This window comes from Bison bison, unplaced genomic scaffold (assembly GCF_000754665.1).
Source record: "Bison bison bison isolate TAMUID 2011002044 unplaced genomic scaffold, Bison_UMD1.0 scf7180017864302, whole genome shotgun sequence".
Taxonomy (NCBI): domain Eukaryota; kingdom Metazoa; phylum Chordata; class Mammalia; order Artiodactyla; family Bovidae; genus Bison; species Bison bison.
In genome coordinates this window covers 3313153-3331818 of record NW_011494874.1, presented here as the reverse complement: position 1 = coordinate 3331818, position 18666 = coordinate 3313153, and the positions used below count along the sequence as shown (strand labels likewise).

The 18666-nt window shown below is 43.7% G+C and overlaps 1 protein-coding gene across 1 annotated transcript in view; it reads left to right on the top strand.

Annotated features, from left to right (window-relative positions):
• WDR25 (WD repeat domain 25) overlaps positions 1 to 18666 on the top strand; it is a 149722-nt gene that overhangs the window by 72557 nt on the left and 58499 nt on the right. Inside the window, exon 3 of the mRNA XM_010851424.1 lies at positions 18608 to 18664. Coding sequence (XP_010849726.1) covers positions 18608 to 18664 — 57 coding nt within the window. The remainder of the gene's footprint in view (positions 1 to 18607; positions 18665 to 18666) is intronic.

The following is an 18666-nucleotide window of genomic DNA, read 5'->3' as shown; positions in this document are numbered from 1 at the left end:
GGTCTCCCGCAGTACCCTGGCCTCCTGTGCCTTAGCCCGAGTGTTCTTTCAGAAGGAAAATCTTGACTATTGCTTTGCTCTCCTATGTTTAACCCTTTCAGCTGCCCCCATCACCCCCATTTTTCATGGAGGGAGGCAGCTCTGAAGTTCTCCGATCTCTTTTCCCCCACTCCTGTCTCATGTCCATCCTCACGGGCTCCTGGCCCCCTTCAGGCTGGCTCTTCCCCGACCTCTTGCCTCCCGTCTTGCTCAGAAGCCTGCCCACCTCCCCAGTCGAAATTAAGCTTCACCTCTTTTACTTATTTATCTAAATTTGTTTATTTAACTTTTGGCCGTGCTGGGTCTTTGTTGCTGGGCGTGGGCTTTCTCTAGTTGCGGCGAGTGAGGGCTCCTCTTTGTTGCGGTGCCCAGGCTCTAGGGTGCACGGGCTTCAGTACTTGTGGTATGTGGGCTTAGTTGCCCCGTGGCATGTGGGATCTTCCTGGGCCAGGGATCAAAGCCGGGTCCCCTGCATTGCAAGGCGGATTCTTAACCACTGGACCACTAGGGCAGCCCCATTCACCCGCTCCAATTATTTCACGGAGGCCAGCTCTTTCCTCTCATGGTGTCTTCACTGGTACTACCTGTTTATACGTTGGCTTAATATCTTTCTCTTCCATCAGACTCTTGTTAGCTCTTTTGTTCCCCAGAGATTCAGGCAGTGAGCGATGTCCTTGGCACATAGTGGACCCTGAGTAAATATCTGTGGAATAAACCTGATGAATGACTGAGAGTTGCCCAGTCTTTCCAAGGTTGTGTTTGCACACCTGTGAAATGGAGAGAACTTCCCCCGATGACCTCGTGGGGCTGTGTGAGGCTCATGTGATGCCATAGCGTGGAATGTGATGCACAGAAGTTAAACTATAATGTCGTGACTCCTTCTAACCAGGTCAGAGCGACTGAAGGCAGGAGGAGAAGGGGATGACAGAGGGTGAGGTGGTTGGACGGCATCGCTGATGGATATGAGTTTGAGCAGGCTCCGGGAGTCGGCAGTGGAGAGGGAGGCCTGGCGTGCTGTAGCTCATGGGGTCACAAAGAGTCGGACACGACTGAGCGACTGAACTGACCTGAACAAGGTCGTACCCTCCACTTCCCCACTCCAAGTTTTGAGCGGGTACTTCTTAGGATAAAAAGATTGGGGAGCAGGGTGAAGCCCCATTTGATAATCTGCACAGCAGGGAGGTGAGAGCCCTGCGGCTCAAGGGTAGATGTGACCCTCAGCCTGGAAGGGTCCCCGAGTGCCCTTCCTGGTCCCCTCTGGTGTGGACTGAAGGAGCGCCTGGCAGTGTCTAAGCGAGCTCCAGCCCTGAGACCTAGAGCATTCCCCCTGCTGGTGGGCTGCGTTGGTGCCTGGAAGCTGTGAAGAGCGGGGGAGGGTTGAGGAGACCAGATGGGCTTTCCAGGAGAGAAAACAGGTGGTGTTAGAAGCCTGCTATCAACAAAATTAACGTTGACTTCTGGAAAAATCTACAAGGGGTTTGTGAGAGAACTCTTGGTTGCAAGTGACAGAATACTCAGTTCCTAGTAACTTAAAGCAAAAAAAGTGAACCCATTGGTCTAGGGGTGAAAAGGCCGAGGACCGTGCGGCTTCCGGTGTGGTGGTCAGGTGTCCCCGTGTCTCGGTCCCACCTTCTGTCTCTCTTGGCTACCCTGCGGTGACCCCCTTTCAGCTCCGGCTCCAGTGTGGCTGTCCTCACGGTCAGATGTCCCGGTGTCTCGGTCCTACCTCCTGTCTCTCTTGACTACCCCTGTGGTGACCCCCTTTCAGCTCCCGCCCCAGCCGTTCTCTCATCTGCTTTGCAGCCCAGCTGGTGAGGAAATGCCTCTTCCCGTTTCCTGCCTGCTGCAGACCGGGGCTGGCGCCTCATGGCCTCGAGTTGGCCAGGCCTGGGTGACGTGTCCTTCGTAGGAGCTCTGAGCCAGTAACACACTGACTGCGTGGGGCACGGATGGTTCTCCAAGGAAGGAGGTGAATGGACACCGGGCAGCCAGTAGAAACCACAGCGCTGCAGGACTAAAAAGCAGTTGGTGTGCTTGCCGGGAGCCAGCATTCACTCCCCCCAAACCATTCACTCTTTTCTGAGTTCTTAGACTCACAGGATCTGTTTGTATTGAAGCTAGAGCCAGTGTGTATCTTGATTTGGAAAGGCACCTCTCACTCCCAGGGCACAGGCCTTTAGAACCTTAGTGATTCCATCTCATCCTTGTTTTGCAGAAGAGCTGGAACCCCAGGCCCTCTTGGTGGCAGAGAATCTCTGGCTCGTTCTGTGAGCATGGAGAGAGAGAGGGGGGGGCGTCTGCCACGTGATACAGTCCAACTGGATGACTATGACTTGTTGAAAAATAGCACCCATCTCAAAGAATTAATGATTTACTCCTAGAGTTGGGAGAAGTTTCTCACGATCAAAGGGCATTAAGCTTAGCATTCTTCTGTTCCACAATTTAATAATAAATCCTGTAACATCATAGAAGTGACGTCTGCTTGTCCAAGCTATTGTGTTCAGTCACTAAGTCGTGTCCGACTCTGTGACCCTATGAACTGCAGCATGCCAGGCTCCCCTGTCCTTCACCATCTCTCGGAGCTTGCTCAGAGTCACGTCCATTGAATTGGTGATGCCATCCAACCATCTCATTCTCTGTTGCTCCCTTCTCCTCCTGCCCTCAATCATTCCCAGCATCAGGGTCTTTTCTAATGAGTTGACTCTGCATCAGGTGGCCAAAGTATTGGAGCTTCAGCTTCAGCATCAGTCCTGTAGATAACTAAAACCCAGGATGGCTATTCTTTCAGTCATTATACCTTTGTCCATTCGTCTGTCCCTTGTCCATCCATCCCTAAAGGGCTGTCAGTGGGAAGAGGGGTCAGTCTGGCCTTGTGTTGTGTTAGTCCAGAGAGCAGGGTTAGGAGCTGTGGATGGGAGCATGTTGTAGGTGAGAGGTGGATAAGCATTGGAGGTTGAACCTGAGGGCTCTGCAGTCAGGCTGCCTGTGTCTGAGTCCCTGTTCACCTCTCACCCTGTGACTGGGGTGGATAACCCCCTGTGCCTCAGGTTTGTCATCTGTCAGATGATGTTTATGATAACACCTACCTCATACTTGGTGGTAAGGATTGAGTTAGTTCTTGTGCTTAGAAGCATTTTATTTATTTATTTTTTTGGTGACTGCTGAATGCGTGATTACTCTTACCTGGAGGTGGGAGATGAGGTGGTATTTTTTCTCAGAATAATGTCCGAGATTGCAGTGCTCTCAGAAGGGGCTCTGGCACCTCCTGGAGCCTGCGCTCCCCGCAGTTGGCCAGGTGGCACTCCCTGCTGGGGACCCTGCAGGCCGCTGAGGGCTCACCCCAGCTCTGCCAGGAGGGTGGCACTGAAGGCCTCCAGAGTCTCCATCTCCAGCTGTCCGCGCACCCCTCAGCAACCTCTGTGAGATGTCTTGCTCTTAATCCTTTTTACCCAAAGAAAACTCTTTTTTGCCCTTTTACATCTTCTGTTGACATTTAAAACTCCTTCCCTTTGTTCTGACCTTATTGAATAGACAGCATAATTTCTTGGAATTCTCTGTATAATGAATGCTCGTGTACTTACAGATTCTGGTCAAGTTTCTCTTCAACCTTTACTTTGAGGGAACTTGCATCATTTGGTACAGAAAAAATTTTAGGAAGCACTTAGAAGGATGGTGTAAGATGAAAATGCTGCCTTAGCTCTCACTATTTCTGCAAATGTGAACCCCTTGTAATACAGATACCAGCCAAGTTACACTGCTCTTAGCGATTGCATTGAAATTGGTTCAGACTCCTCTAATTGCATGTGGTAGGAACGCTGCAGGCTTCTGAGGCCCTCTACAAGTTTTCCTGAAGTTGACAGGGTAGGGAGATCTGTGTGGGTGGGACTATCTCCTCAAATCATTCCCGGCTCCTCTTTCATGCCTGCAGTAGATGACATCAGCTTGTACATCACACTGGCCTGCTTTGTCATCTCCGTGACACAGTGTCTCACCTGCAGGACAAATGGTCCAATCTCCTCACTATTCTAAATACTCCCACCAGGATTCAGGATGTAGGGAGATTTTGACTGAAGTACTGGGGCAAAGAAGTATGTATATGTCGGGTGTGAGGGTAGAGGGGAAGAGATAGGGTGGGGTATTAGTCTCTATTACTGCAAACCAGATGCTTAAAATTGAATATTAGATTTGACTTCCAGTAGCTAAGCAGCAGTTCCCATCAGACTAACTTTCCCGCAGCTGACAATTATAAACTGAACAAAAACACAACTAACTGCCTAAGCGTATTGGAGAGCGACAGAAAGCAAGCAGACCTAGAAGGGAGCCTTCCCTTAGAAGAGGAAAAGGGAACTGGTGAATTTCCTGCTTTACGTTTTTCTGCATGAGAGTAGGCTCCAGTCAGTACCAGGCAGAGCAGCTAAAGTTCAGATAGAAAACCTGCAGTGTTACTGACTTGAAGAGCCAGAGGACATAATTTGGGGCAACGAGAGCAGCTAAAGAGTGAGGAGGGAAATCTCAGAAAGGAAGGAGAGAGGGGAAGCCACAAGTTCTGTATATAGACTCTACCCAAATCTCTGATGACTCCTGAATCCACAAATGGGGCAGATTCTAAGAAGCTCGGGTTATATTGAGAGAACTGAATAGAAATTTCTACTGCTGCACATAACAGAGGAGACAGAGTTTGAAATTTGAATAGGGGAAAGTTAGCTCCCTGTTTAAAAAAAAATTTAAGTTGATGTTCTTCAGAGAAACATAACAGAATCCAGAGCTTATACAATGTAAATTTTGTATTAATAATATCTAGTATGTGTGAGTTACTCAGCCATGTTTGACTCTTTGTGACCCTATGGACTGTAGCCCACTAGGCTCCTCTATTCATGGAATTCTCCAGGCAAGAATACTGGAGTGGGTTGCCATCCCTTTCTCCAGGGGAGCTTCTCGATCCAGATCTCCTGAATTGCAGGCAGATGGTTTACCATCTGAGCCACCAGAGAAGCCCAATAATACCTAGTATTTCACTCCAAAGTACTCAATATAGTAGGAAATAGGAAAAGGGGACCTATATTCAAGAGAAAGGCTTTCTCTCCAAGATAATCCCAGTGTTAAAATTAGCTGACAGTTGTTTTAAAACAGTTAAGACAATGCTCAGAGACACAAAGGAAAATATAGTCACAATGAGTAAAAAACTAGGAAATCTCTGTACAGAAGTAGAAACTTATAAGGGGATAAAAAGTCTAGAGCTGAAAAATATAGTAGTGTCTGAAATAAAGAGTGTGTGCTTTGGACTCTACTGCAGAATGGAGAGGACGGAAGAAGGAGCCAGTGAATTTGGAAATAGAGTAATAGAAATTATTCAACCTGAAAGTAGAGAAAAAGAATAGAGGGAAAAAGGAAGAGATGTTCAGGGACCTCTGGACAATAGCCAGAGATATTTGTGTAGTATATAAGAGGATGAGATGGTTGGATAGCATCACGAACTCAATGGACATGGGTTTGGGTGGACTCCGGGAGTTGGTGATGGACAAGGAGGATTGGCGTGCTGTGGTTCGTGGGGTTGCAAAGAGTCGAACACGACTGAGCGACTGAACTGACCTGAACTGAATAGTGTGTGTGTAATATATAGTACTTTTCGTATGTGCATTGTTGTCGTTCAGTTGCTAAGTCATGTCCAACTCTTTGTGACCCCGTGGACTGCAGCACACCAGGTTTCCCTTCACTGTCCTTCACTATCTGCCAGAGTTTGCTCAAACTCATGTCCATTGAGTCAGTGATGCCATCTAATCATCTCATCCTCTGTCACCTCCTTCTCATCCTACCCTCAATCTTTCTCAGCATCAGCGTCTTTTCTAATGAGTCGGCTCTTTGCATCAGGCGGCCAAAGTATTGGAGCCTCAGCATCTGTCCTTCCAGTGAATATTCAGGGTTGATTTCCTTTAGGATTGACTGGTTTAATCTCCTTGCTGTTCAAGGGACTCTCAAGAGTCTTCTCCAGCACCACAGTTAGAAAGCATCAATTCTTCAGTGCTCAGCCTTCTTTGTGGTCCAACTCTCACATCCATACATGACTACTGGGAAAATCATGGCTTTGGCTATACGGACCTTTGTTGGCAAAGTGATGTTTCTGCTTTTTAGTGTATTGGCTAGGTTTGTCATAGGTTTTCTTCCAAGGAGCGAGCATCTTTTAATTTCATACCTTCAGTTACTGTCCATGGTGATTTTGGACCCTAAGAAAATAAAATCTGTCACCATTTCCACCTTTCTCCACCCGTTTGCCACGTGGTGATGGGACCAGATGCCATGATCTTCGTTTTTTTGAATGTTGAGTTTTAAGCCAGTTTTTTCACTCTCCTCTTTCACCTTTATCAAGATGCTCTTTGGTTCCTCTTTGCTTTCTGTCATTAGAGTGGTATCATCTGCATATCTGAGGTTGTTGATATTTCTCCTGGAAATCTTGATTCCAGCTTGTGCTTCTTCCAGCCCAGCATTTTGAATGATGTACTCTGCATTTAAGTTAAATAAGCAGGGTGACGATATACAGCCTTGACGTACTCCTTTCCCAATTTGAAACCAGTCCATTGTTCTGTGTCTGGTTCTAACTGTCGCTTCCTAATTGGAGTCAAAGATGAGAGAGAGAGTGGGGAAGAAAAAACTATTCAAAGAAATAATGCCTAAAACCTCACCAAATTTGGTGAAAATATGTACATTTCCAGATTCAAAAGAAAAAGAAAGCCAAACCCTGCAGATCCCAAACAAGGCAAATGTAAAGGAAATCACACTGACCTAGCATAGTTAAGCTTCTGGAAACCAAAGATAAAGAGGAAAATCTTAAAAGTAGCCAGAGAAAAATGAATGTCATGTGGAAAGGAATAATGATATAAAAATATATATACTGACTTCTTATCAGAAACAGTAGAGTTCAGAGACAGTGGAATGGCACTTTTAGAGTGCCATTAAAAACATTTCAACTCATGATTCTGTATCCTTTAAGAATGAAGGTGAAATAAAGACATTTTCAGATGAATGAAAAGTAGGCGAGAATTTGTTGAGCAGATATGCACTGCAGAAATGTTAAGGAAGTTCTTTAGGACAGAGAACTATGATACCGGATAGAAACTCACATCTCTAGAAGAATTGAAGAGGCTGTAAATGGTGAATATGTGGGAAGATATAAAAGATTATGTTTTCCTCTTACATTAAAAAAATACACGACTATTTAAAGCAAACATTATCACATTACATTGTGGGGTTTATAACATGTGGGTATAATACATATAACAGCTATAGCATAAAGGATAGGGTTCAAGAAAAGATATTTATGGTTGCAAGCTTCTTATATTTTATGTAAACTAGTACAGTTTAACTCTAAGATGACTTTAAAATATTAAGCATGTGTATTGTAATCCTTAGCGTAAACACTTAAAAAAATGTTGAGGCATAGCTCAAAGGAGGAAAAGAGGAATAAAGCACAGGTTAAGACAGAAAAAAAAAAGAGCAGAGTGATAGATGTAAATCTGCTCATATTAACAATTGCATTATATGTATATCAATTAAATGCTACAATTAAAGGAGATTGTCAGGGTCTTCCTTGGTAGTCCAGTGTTAAGACTTCACCTTCCAATGCAGGGGATGTGGGTTCAGTCCCTGGCAGGGAGCTAAGATGCCATACACTTGTCAGCCAAGAAAACAAAACATAAAATAGAAGTAATATTGTAAAAAATTATTTCAATAAAGACTTAAAAAATGGTCCACATTAAAATTTTAAGATTTAAAAAAAAAATCTTCAAAAACAAGATTGTTAGAATGGATACAAAAGCAAGACTAAATTGTATATTGTTGGCAAGAGGTGCACTTAAAGCAAAAAAGAAAGAAGCTAAAAGTAAATGCATGGAATAAAGGGATATCATCCAAATAGTAAGCTTAAGAAGACCGAAAGTATTGTAGTATTGAACAATAAAATAGGCTTCAAGACAAAAGGTATTACCAGAGATAAGAGGGACTTTTCATAATGATAAAAGGATCAATTCATCAGGAAGATATAGCAATCTCTACCTAATAACAGAGCTTCAAAATACATGAAGATGTTTTCACAGAATTCAAGGGAGAATAAACAAATCTATAGCCATAGTTGGATATTATAACACTCTCTCTAAGTAATTGATGGAACAACTAGACAGATCAGTAAAGACAGAAGATCTGTGTAACCTTGTCAGCTACCTGAACTAACGTTTAGGGAACACTGTACATAAAGTGCAGTGTGTAGATGTTTTTCAAATTCAAATAGTACTTCTCTAAGGTAGGGCATGAGCTATGATGTAAAGCAAATCTCAATACATTTAAAAGGGTTTAAACAATAGCCCAGTCTCTGATCACAATGGAATTAAATTTTTAATAAATAATAATGACTGAAAAATAAAAAAAAATAACTCTATAAACATTTGAGAATTAAATCACACACTTCTAAATAACTTAAGAGAACTTGCGCTTTTGGCAGAGATGGAGTAATACGGGGCCAGATTTATGCTTCAAGCTTAAAGAAAAACAGAGGAAATGTAAGGGAACAGTGATTTTCAGACACTGAACACCAGGTACTGTAGACAGTGATCCCTGAGAGAGGAAAAATGGCATGGTCCCTGAGATTGTTTCAGGTTACCGCCAGGTGAGAGTTTCTGGCCTATAGCACAGGGAGGAGACACCCAGACGGGTCCCAGTGATCTTCCTGTGTTGAGGAGGCAGAGCTGGAATCCAGGAACGTCACGGCAGCTAGAGTTCTCAAAATAGAGAATCAGGCATTAGAGTGCTGCCTGGGGCCAGAGGGGGTGCTCCAGAGATCTGTAGGAGCTCCCCTCAGTATCTTCAGTGAAATACTGATCAGCACATGTGTATGAGGAAGCTCCCCCAGGTGAGGAAAGAGCCACTTGAAAGGAATAAGATGAACAATCCCCAGAGCTCACAGGACCATGAATATTTCATATTCCCATAAGCCAGAGTGGGAAATCCTTGTAATTCACAAGGGTATTGCCTCAGGAGTGAAGTAAAACAGCCCTAAATAAATGCTGCTGTGGTTCCTCCTATCAAAGCTTAGAGACTATCTTGGCAAGAAGTGAACATTTTCCAAGTAATCTAATTGTGTCCCAGGACAAACCTTAAGAGTATTATAGGAATAAAAAAAAAATCCACTAAAGTAAAATTCATGGTGTCTTGCTTCTGAACAAAGATTGTAAGACATGTGAAAGAATTAGAAAGATCTGAACCATGATGAGAAGAAAAATGAAAAATAGAGACACACCCACAAATGGCACAGATGATGCAAATAAGAATGTTGCACCAACTTTTATAAATATGCCCCATATATGCAAAGAAGTAGAGAAAAGCTTGAGCATGTTAAGGAAGATAGAAGAAAAATCCAAATCTAACTCTAGAGGTGAAAAATGTTTTGGAGGAAAAATACACTAGATGTAATTATTTGCAAATCATTAACTGTAAAATAGCAAATTTGAAAACCAGAAACCATCTAAAGTGGAACACAGATAGTAAAAAGTTTAGGAGAAAAATAAGCAGAGCATCAGTGAACTGTGAGACAACATACATGAAATCAGAGTCTTCAGAAGAAGGGAGAGCAGAACAAATTATTTAAATAAATAATGGCTAAAAGTTTTCCAAATCTGATGAAAAATTAGAAATCCATGTAACCAAAACCTCAGTGAATCTCATAATGATAAAGGGTTCATTTATCAAAGGATGTAACATGAGGTGCTTGACATTAGGGGCATAAATATGTATACACCTAATAAGAGTTTTAAAATTCATGAAGCAAAACTTATAGAACTGCATGAAGAGTCAGTCATATCCACAATTATAGTTGGGGCTTTCAATACCCTTTTCTCAATAATCAATAGATCAAGTAGGCAGAAAATCAGTAAAGGTATAGAAAACTTGAACAACACTATCACTCAACTTGGCCGAATTGACATTGATAGAATACTCCATGTAACAGCAGAATACACATTCTTTTCAAGTGTACATGGAATGTTTACCAAGATAGACCATATTATAGGCCATAAAACAAGGGTGTCAGTAAATTTAAAAGGATTGAAATTATTCAAAGTATATTATCTAATGATGATAGGATTAAGTTAAAAATCAATAACAGATATTCCAAATATTTGGAAGCTAAACAGCACATATGTAAATAATCTCTGAGTCCCGGGAGAAGCTGATAGGAATATTAGAAAACATTTTGAACCAAATGCAAATGAAAACCCAACATATAAAATTTTGTGGACTGTAGCTAGAGCAGTTCTCAGATGGTAATTTATAGCATTAATGCCTGTATTAATAAAGAAGAAAATTTTAAATCAATGGTCTTAGCTCCCGCTTTAAGACATACAGAAAAAGAAAATTCAACCCAAAATAAGCAAAAGAAAGGTGATAAAGATAGAGCAGAAATAATTCAAATAGAACACAGATAAACAGTAAAGTCAGTGAAATAAAAAACTGGTTCCTTGCAATCAGTGTAAGTGATAAAACTTTAACCATTCATCAGGAATAAAAAAGATACAAATTACCAATATTAGGAATGAGAGAAGTGACTTAATTACAAATTCTAAAGATATTAAGAGAGTACTAAGGTAATGTTGGGCTTCTCTGGTGGCTCAGTGGTAAAGAATCCACCTGTCAGTGCAGGAGACGTGGGTTTGATCCTTGGGTCAAGAAGATCCCCTGAAAAAGGACATAGCAACCCACTCCAATGTTCTTGTCTGGGAAATCCCATGGACAGAGGAGCCTGGTGGGCTATAGTCCATGGTGTTGCAAGAGTTGGATATGACTTAGCAATTAAACAACAACAAAGGTAGTGTTGTGATCAACTTTCTAGCAAGGAATTCTACAACTTAGATGACCTGGATAAACCCCTTAAGAGACTCAGACACTTAAAGCTCACCCACAAAGTTAGATAACTCCCAAAGCCTTGTCTCTATTAAAGAAATTGAATTCCTATTTAAAACCCTTCCCATAAAGAAAACTCCATGCCCCAAAACTTCACTAGTGAATTTTGCCAAATATTTAAGCAAGAAGTAGTAGCAATTTGTTATGAGTTGAATTGTGTCTCTCTCAAAATTTGTATTTTGAAGTCTTAACCCCCCATTGGCTCAGAATATGTCATTATTTAAAGATAGGATTTTTACAGAGGTAATCAAATTAAAATGAAATCTTCAGAATGGACCCTAACCCAGTATGACTTACATCTTCATTAAAGGGGAATATTTGGAGACAGGCATAGAAGGAGAACACCAGATGGACATGAAGACAGCCATCTGCAAGTCAAGAAGAGAGGTCTGGAACAGATCCTTTCCTCACTGCCCTTGGGAGCGACCAGTCCTGCCCTGATTTCAGGCTTTTGGCTTCCAAAACTGTGAGACAGTACATATCTATCTATCTACCGCCCAGTTTGTGGTGCTTTGTTACAGGCAGCCCTAGAAAATTAACACATAATTCTACTCAAACTCTTCCAGGAAATCGAAGAAGAGGAAACACTTTCCAGTTTGTTCTATGAGGCTACCTTGGTACCAAAGCAAGAGAAGAAAGTAATAGACTAATATCTCATGAACATGGATGTAAAATTTTTAAATAAAATTTAGCAAATCAATCCTACATACATCCCTTTACTTTAAGCAAACTAGAAATAGAAGATAATTTTTTCAAACTGTTAAGGCACGTTTATGAAAACATTACTTCCAGCATCTTTTTTTGTTTTGTTTCTTTTTTGTTGTATTTGTTTTTAATTGAATGATGATTGTTTTACAATATTGGCTTGATTTCTGTCATACATCAGCATGAGTTGACCATAGGTACACATATGTCCCCTCCCTCTTGAATCTCCTTCCCACCTCCCACCCATTCCCACCTCTACCTCTAACATCTTATTTAACTATAAAGAGTGATTGCTTTTCCTGTAGTGTCAGAAACAAGACAGGGGTGTTTACTCATGCCACATCTATTCAGCAGTGTTCTGGAGATTATAGCCTGTGCAATAAGGCAAGAAAAAGAAATAAAAGATATCTAGATTGGAAAAGAAGTGAAATTGTTTTTGTTCATATACATGATTGTTCATATAGAAAATTCTACTGAATGTACAGAAAAAGCTTCTAGGACTAATAGTTTAGCAAGTTTGCAGAATTCAAGGTCAATATACAAAAATTAATTGTATTTTTGCATATTAGAAGAGAAGAACCTGAAATGACAAAATTTTAAATACCATTTATAATGTCATCCAAACATGAAATTAATAGGGATAAGTTTGACAAAAGGTGTCTAAGATTTTTTCATCAGAAAACTCTAAACCATTGCTTAGATGATTCCTGGGAGAAAAATTCCCTGGAGAAGGAAATGGCAACCCACTCCAGTATTTTTGCCTGGAGAATACTGTGGACAAAGGAGTCTGGAGGGCTACAGTCCACTGGGTTGCAAGAGTCGGGCATGACTTGATGACTGAACAACAACAAGAGAAATTAAATAAAAGGAGCCATATATCTTGTTCATGGATCAGAAGAATCAGTGTTGTTAAGTCATCTCCCCAAATTAGTCGGTGGATCCAGCACAATTCCAGCCCTTGAACATACTCACCCTGAAGGATTCTCACAGCTTTTGCAGGTAAATGGCATGGTGAAGGCTTGGGCACTGACTACACAGGATTTTGCTAAGCTGTGCAAGCCTGACAGTGGTCTCTAGAACGATATCCTGGGGGGCAGCAAGGGCTCAGGGATGGACAGGAGGTTAGGAGCTGGGGCTTAAAACCAGGAAGAGCCACAAGGCAGGAGCTGGCAGGACCAGGCCAAACGAAGATTCACCCAGAAGTCTGAAACTGTTGTCTCCAGGTGGTGGGATGATGGCAGACTCTTATTTTTTTCTTTGTGTTTCCTCTCTCTCTCTCTTTTTTTTTTTAAATTTCACAGAACACAACTATTTCCAATATCATCAGAGAAACAGCAGTCGTATTGTTGGTTCCTATGGGGTTTTCCTTTCAGTACTTTTATAGAATTTGGGTATTTTTAAATGGAGATTGTATTTGTTTTATAACAAAGAACAAAAGGCAGGCAGACAGACCGAAAGAACATGACCTGTGGCTGAAGCAATAGGTTTTGAGAGACTAGGGGGAGCTCCTGGTGGGGCCACAACTCAGGAACCAGGACACGGAAGCCTCAGGAAATGCGGGATGAGCAAGCTACAGCACCACACTTCACTTGCCATGTTCTTCCTAAATCTTTCGTTGGACACACAGAATGTCTCCAGTTAACACATCAAGTCATCTTAGCACATTTGACAGAAGCCGTAACTCCTTAACTCCACGGAGGTAGATTGGGATCTCTTAATTACTTAATTGAAAAAAGGTACACATGTCAGACTGCTGCAGTGTTTGGGAATTAATCTTTAAAACTTGACAGTGAACATTAAATTCAATTAGGGAGAGCGATTAGCAAAGATTCTTCTCTTCTTCACCCCGGGTACTTTGGGAAGCGGCTGACTGGTCTGCATTGATTCTGATGCTATCGTTGTATATATATCAACCAGGAGAGCCAAGTACGCATTTTTCACTTTGGAGGGGAGTTGTTGGGCAGCTTAGGGATTGCTGGATTTCCTGAAACGTGTTTCCACGACTGGTTCAGGAGGTGGTGGCCGAGAAATCAGACCTCTCTGGTCGCTGATTTGGCCTTGGTGTCACAGGGTTCAGAGTCTCTTCTTTCTTTGGTTGGGATTCCCATCTACCCCCTCCTCCTCCTCCTTCCCTTCCTTCCCGCTCCAACGTCTGGTACTCAGGAGATGTTTGTTGAATGAATAAGTAAATGAGTGCATTTAATAGATGGGAACATTTGGGCACATGTGCTGCAGAGCACATTGATTTTCTGACCCTCTCTCTGCCTCTCTCCAGGGGAAATGCAGGATGGTATTCACAGCTCCCTTCCCCCAGCCCTGCCCCTTGCCCTCAATTCCTAGAAGCGACTACCCTCTCCATATGTATTTTCTTTTTGAATTTATTTTTTGGTTGAGAGGCCTGTGGGATCTTCCTCCCTGAGCAGGGATCCAACCTGTGCCCTCTGCAGTGGAAACGCAGAATCTCAGCCACTGGACCACCAGGAAAGGCCTTCCATGAAGATTTTTGTAGTCTTATTCAGTTCAGTTCAGTTGCTCAGTCGTGTCTGACTCTTTGAGACTCCATGAATCGCAGCTCGCCAGGCCTCTGTGTCCATCACCAACTCCCGGAGTTCACTCAGACTCGCGTCCATCGAGTCAGTGATGCCATCCAGCCATCTCATCCTCTGTCGTCCCCTTCTCCTCCTGCCCCCAATCTCTCCCAGCATCAGAGTCTTTTCCAATGAGTCAATTCTTCGCGTGAGGTGGCCAAAGTACTGGAGTTTCAGCTTCAGCATCGTTCCCTCCAAAGAAATCCCAGGGCTGATCTCCTTCAGAATGGACTGGTTGGATCTCCTTGCAGTCCAAGGGACTCTCAAGAGTCTTCTCCAACACCACAGTTCAAAAGCATCGATTCTTTGGTGCTCAGCCTTCTTCAGTGTGCAAATAAACATGGTAGAGTTTTGCTTCATGTGAGTTTTTATTTATTTTAAACATTTAAAAATACTTTTAATTTATTTATTTGGCTGTGCTGGGTCTTAGTTGAGGCATGTGGGATCTAATTCCCTGCCTGGGCATCAAACCTAGGTCCTCTGCATTAGGAGTGCAGGGTCTTAGCCTCTGGACCACCAGGGAAGTTCCTTCTGTGTGTTTTTAAAATTGTGATGAAATACACATAAGATTTACATAATATGTAATGGCTACATAAGATGTGGCCATTTTTCAGTGTAGATTCATTGGCATTAAGGTAGCTTCCCTGGTGGTCCAGTGGCTGAGATTCCGCACTCCCGATGCAGAGAACCTAGCTTTGATCCCTGGGTCAGGAAGATTCCCCCAGAGGAAGAAATGGCTACCCACTCCAGTATTGCCTGGGAAATCCTGTGGACAGAGGAACCTGTTGGGCTATACAGTCCATGGGGTCGCAAAAGAGTTGGTCACCACTTAGTGATTAGACAACAAGTCTAAGTGCATTCACATTGTTTATCAGCCATCACCACCATGCATCTGCAGAACTCTTCATGTTGCAAAATTGAAACTGTGTCCCCATTAACACGATCCCCATTTCCCCCTCCCGGCAATCCCAGGTAACCACTGCTCTACTTTCTACCATGATTTTGACTGCTCTCGGAACCTCTTGTATGTGAGATTATACTTTTTGTGACTGGCTCACTTCACTCAGCGTGAGGTCTTCAGGGTTTATCCATATGGTGGGATGTGTCAGAATTTCATTTCTTAAGATAGTAATATTTCACTGTGTAAGTGTACATGTATGTGATATACATGTATGTTATATATATAGATCACCTTTTATTTATCCATTTATTCATCAGTGGACACTTGGGTTGCTTCCATCTTTTGACTGTTGTGAATAATGAATGCAGCTATGGACATTCAGTCCAGTTCAGTTCAGTCACTCAGTCGTGTCCAGCTCTCTGTGACCCCACGGACTGCAGCACAACCCCACAGACTGCAGCACAGCCCCATGGACTGCAGCACGCCAGGCTTCCCTGTCCGTCACCAACTCTCGGAGCTTGCTCAAACTCATGTCCATCGAGTCTGTGATGCCATCCAACCATCTCATCCTCTGTCATCCCCTTCTCCTCCTGGCTTCAATCTTTCCTAGCATCAGGGTCTTTTCAAATGAGTCAGTTCTTTGCATCAGGTGGCCAAAAGATTGGAGCTTCAGCTTCAGTATCAGTCCTTTCAATGAATATTCAGGACTGATTTCCTTTAGGATTGACTGGTTTTATCTTGCAGTCCAGGAGACTCTCAAGAGTCTTCTCCAGCACCACAGTTCAAAAGCATGAATTCTTTAACACTCAGTTTTCTTGATGGTCCAACTCTCACATCCATACATGACTGCAGGAAAAACCATAGCTTTGACTAGACGTACCTTTGTCGGTAAAGTCACGTCTCTGCTTTTTAATGTGCTGTCTAGGTTGGTCATAGCTTTTCTTCCAAGGAGCAAGTGCCTTTTAACTTCATGGCTGCAGTCACCATCTGCAGTGATTTTTGTCACTGTTGTGAAAGTTCTAGGGCCCACAATAGATTTCCCAATGTAGGGATCTGGCAAAGGGGCTGAGGACCCCCAGGGAATTTGACTTTGAAGGCCAGTGGGATTTGATTACAGAACTTGTACAGGACTGGGGAAACAGCCTCTTGGAGGGCACAAACAAAACCTGTGTGCACCAGGACCCAGGAGAAAGGAGCAGCGGCCCCACGAGAGACTGAGTCAGACCTGCCTGTGTGAGTCTCCGGTGGAGGCGTGGGTTGAGTGGCTGCCGTGGGGTCAGGGGCACTGAATACAACAGTTCTGGCATAAGCCCTTTTGAAGGAGGTCACCATTACCGCCCTTACCCTTACCACAGTTTGGCCTCAGCCAAAATACAGGGAGGGAACACAGCCCCATCCATCAACAGCTATGAACATTGGGGTACAAATATGTCTTTGAGACCGTGGTTTTACTTTTTTGAGCATATATACACAAGTGTATGGTTTTATATATATATATATATATACACATATATATATAATATGAACAATTGCTGGTTCATATTATAATTCTATGTTTAATTTTTTGAGGTTTTGCTATACTTTTTTTCCCTCTAGTGAGCAAACCGTTTTGCATTTCCATCAACAATGTACAAAGGTTCTGATTTCTCCACGTCTTTGCCAACACTTATCTTCTTCTCTTTTTTTTTTTAAATAATAGAAGCCATTCTAATGGATGTGAGGTGGTGTTTTTATGTGCTTTTAAAGCTTAGATGACATCATACTGAATATATGCAACACTGTGCATTGCCTTATGTATTCAGGACTGTAACCCTGTAGATCTAGTTCATTAATTTTACTTTATTGTTTCTATTCAAGTCATACTTGTACATAGTTTTGAAAAAAAACAGCAGTTTCCTGTGCTCTGCCTTTCCACCATGAATTCCCACTTCACTTTGAAGTCTTCTGGCTGCCTCCTCTGTTATTTCTGTTCATGTTTCTAAATGTAAATGCTGCTGGTTTTTGCTTTTCAGTCTGAAACCCCAGCTGTTGACCCCTCACAAGGAAGAAAGGAACCGAGGTCTCTCAACATCCTTTGAAGGCCACTGTTGACCTCTTGTTTTCTTAATCTTAGATATTTACATATGCCTGGGAAATAACGCTTTCAGAACTCTGATCCTGTGCATTTTGAGAACCTTCAGAATGTGACAGGGTGAATTTTCTCATCTTGAAAGGGGAGGTTATTGCTCACATCCAGTTTGTGGATGCGCGTGGGCATGCTTTGGGTTTACTCTTACTAAGGAAACAAGAGAGGGTCAGGGAATCCTGCTGTTAAAAACCACATGCTCTACACGCCTCAAGAAAGCACAGCCTCCAGCACCGCAGCTCCTGCCGGGCGCCAGGCACGGTGCAGCGTGCCCAACCCTCTCTCGCTCCCCGCCACTGCTGTCCGGTAGTGGGGCCCCGCTTACCCCCGTTACGTGGAGGTGGAGACTGAGGCCAGGAGAGGCCAAGCTTCTCGGCCAAGTCACATGACCTGCGAGCAGCAGCGTCACTCGGGAGGCGCAGCAGGTGCCTTCTGGCTCCTTTGTTCACGCCTCTGACCCAGCTCGGAGGGTCGGTGAGAGTGTCCCCTTCTTCCTGGGGTGACACCAGAGAGGGGGATACTTGTATTATTGAGCACCCCCCTGTGTCAGGCGTAGGGCTAGCTGGCTCAGGCTCCTTGCTTGCTAGTCTTTCCTGGGGGGCTCATGGTGGTTGGCGGAGTTTGCTGCAAGAGCTGGTGGGAAGCCAAATGCAGCTCTTTCACGCCCGAATGGTCCCTGCTCTCGGAATGTTCAGTTCTGTACTTGAGGGCTTAAAAACACATTTCAGAGGTCATTAAGTGTACACAGGGATTTCTGCCATGAGCATCACTCTCCACGGAGAGCAGGGGCCCAGGGAGGGATGGTACCTTCTCTCCCAGGAAAAAGGACAGCGTGCCCCTCGGGCAGGTGTCTGCTCCTGGTCTGGTTGCAGGCACCGGTGTGGCAGGCTCTAGTTTGGATTTTAGTCTTAAAGCGGGACGTATGCAGATGGCCTGGCCTGCTGCCATGTCCATTGCGGGGCTCAGAAAGTCCTGTCTCAGAGGACAGAGGTCAGAGGCACAGGTGGCGAGCAGGTGTGAAGCAGGTGAGAAGGGCTGGGCAGGTGCGTGGCAGGATACAGGACAGGCTGTTTCCTTGTGGGCTCCCTTAACCCCAGAAAAAGTTTTGGGAACGGCTCCCTCGTGACCTGCCAGTCCTAAGGCCTTATTATATTCCCACCAAGAGAATTCCGCATCTAGATCCTGCTTGGAAGGTCAAATATGGGGAGTCTAGTTCCACTGTGGGAGCGTTTTCCCCATGCAGAGGGCCCAGCTGAGCCCGAGGTCGGGGTCCCACTCATGCCGTGTGTCGCTGTGCTTGCCTTGTAGGTGTGGAACGCCGTGGACTCAGGGAGCTGTTTGCAGACCTACTCCCTGCACAGCGAGGC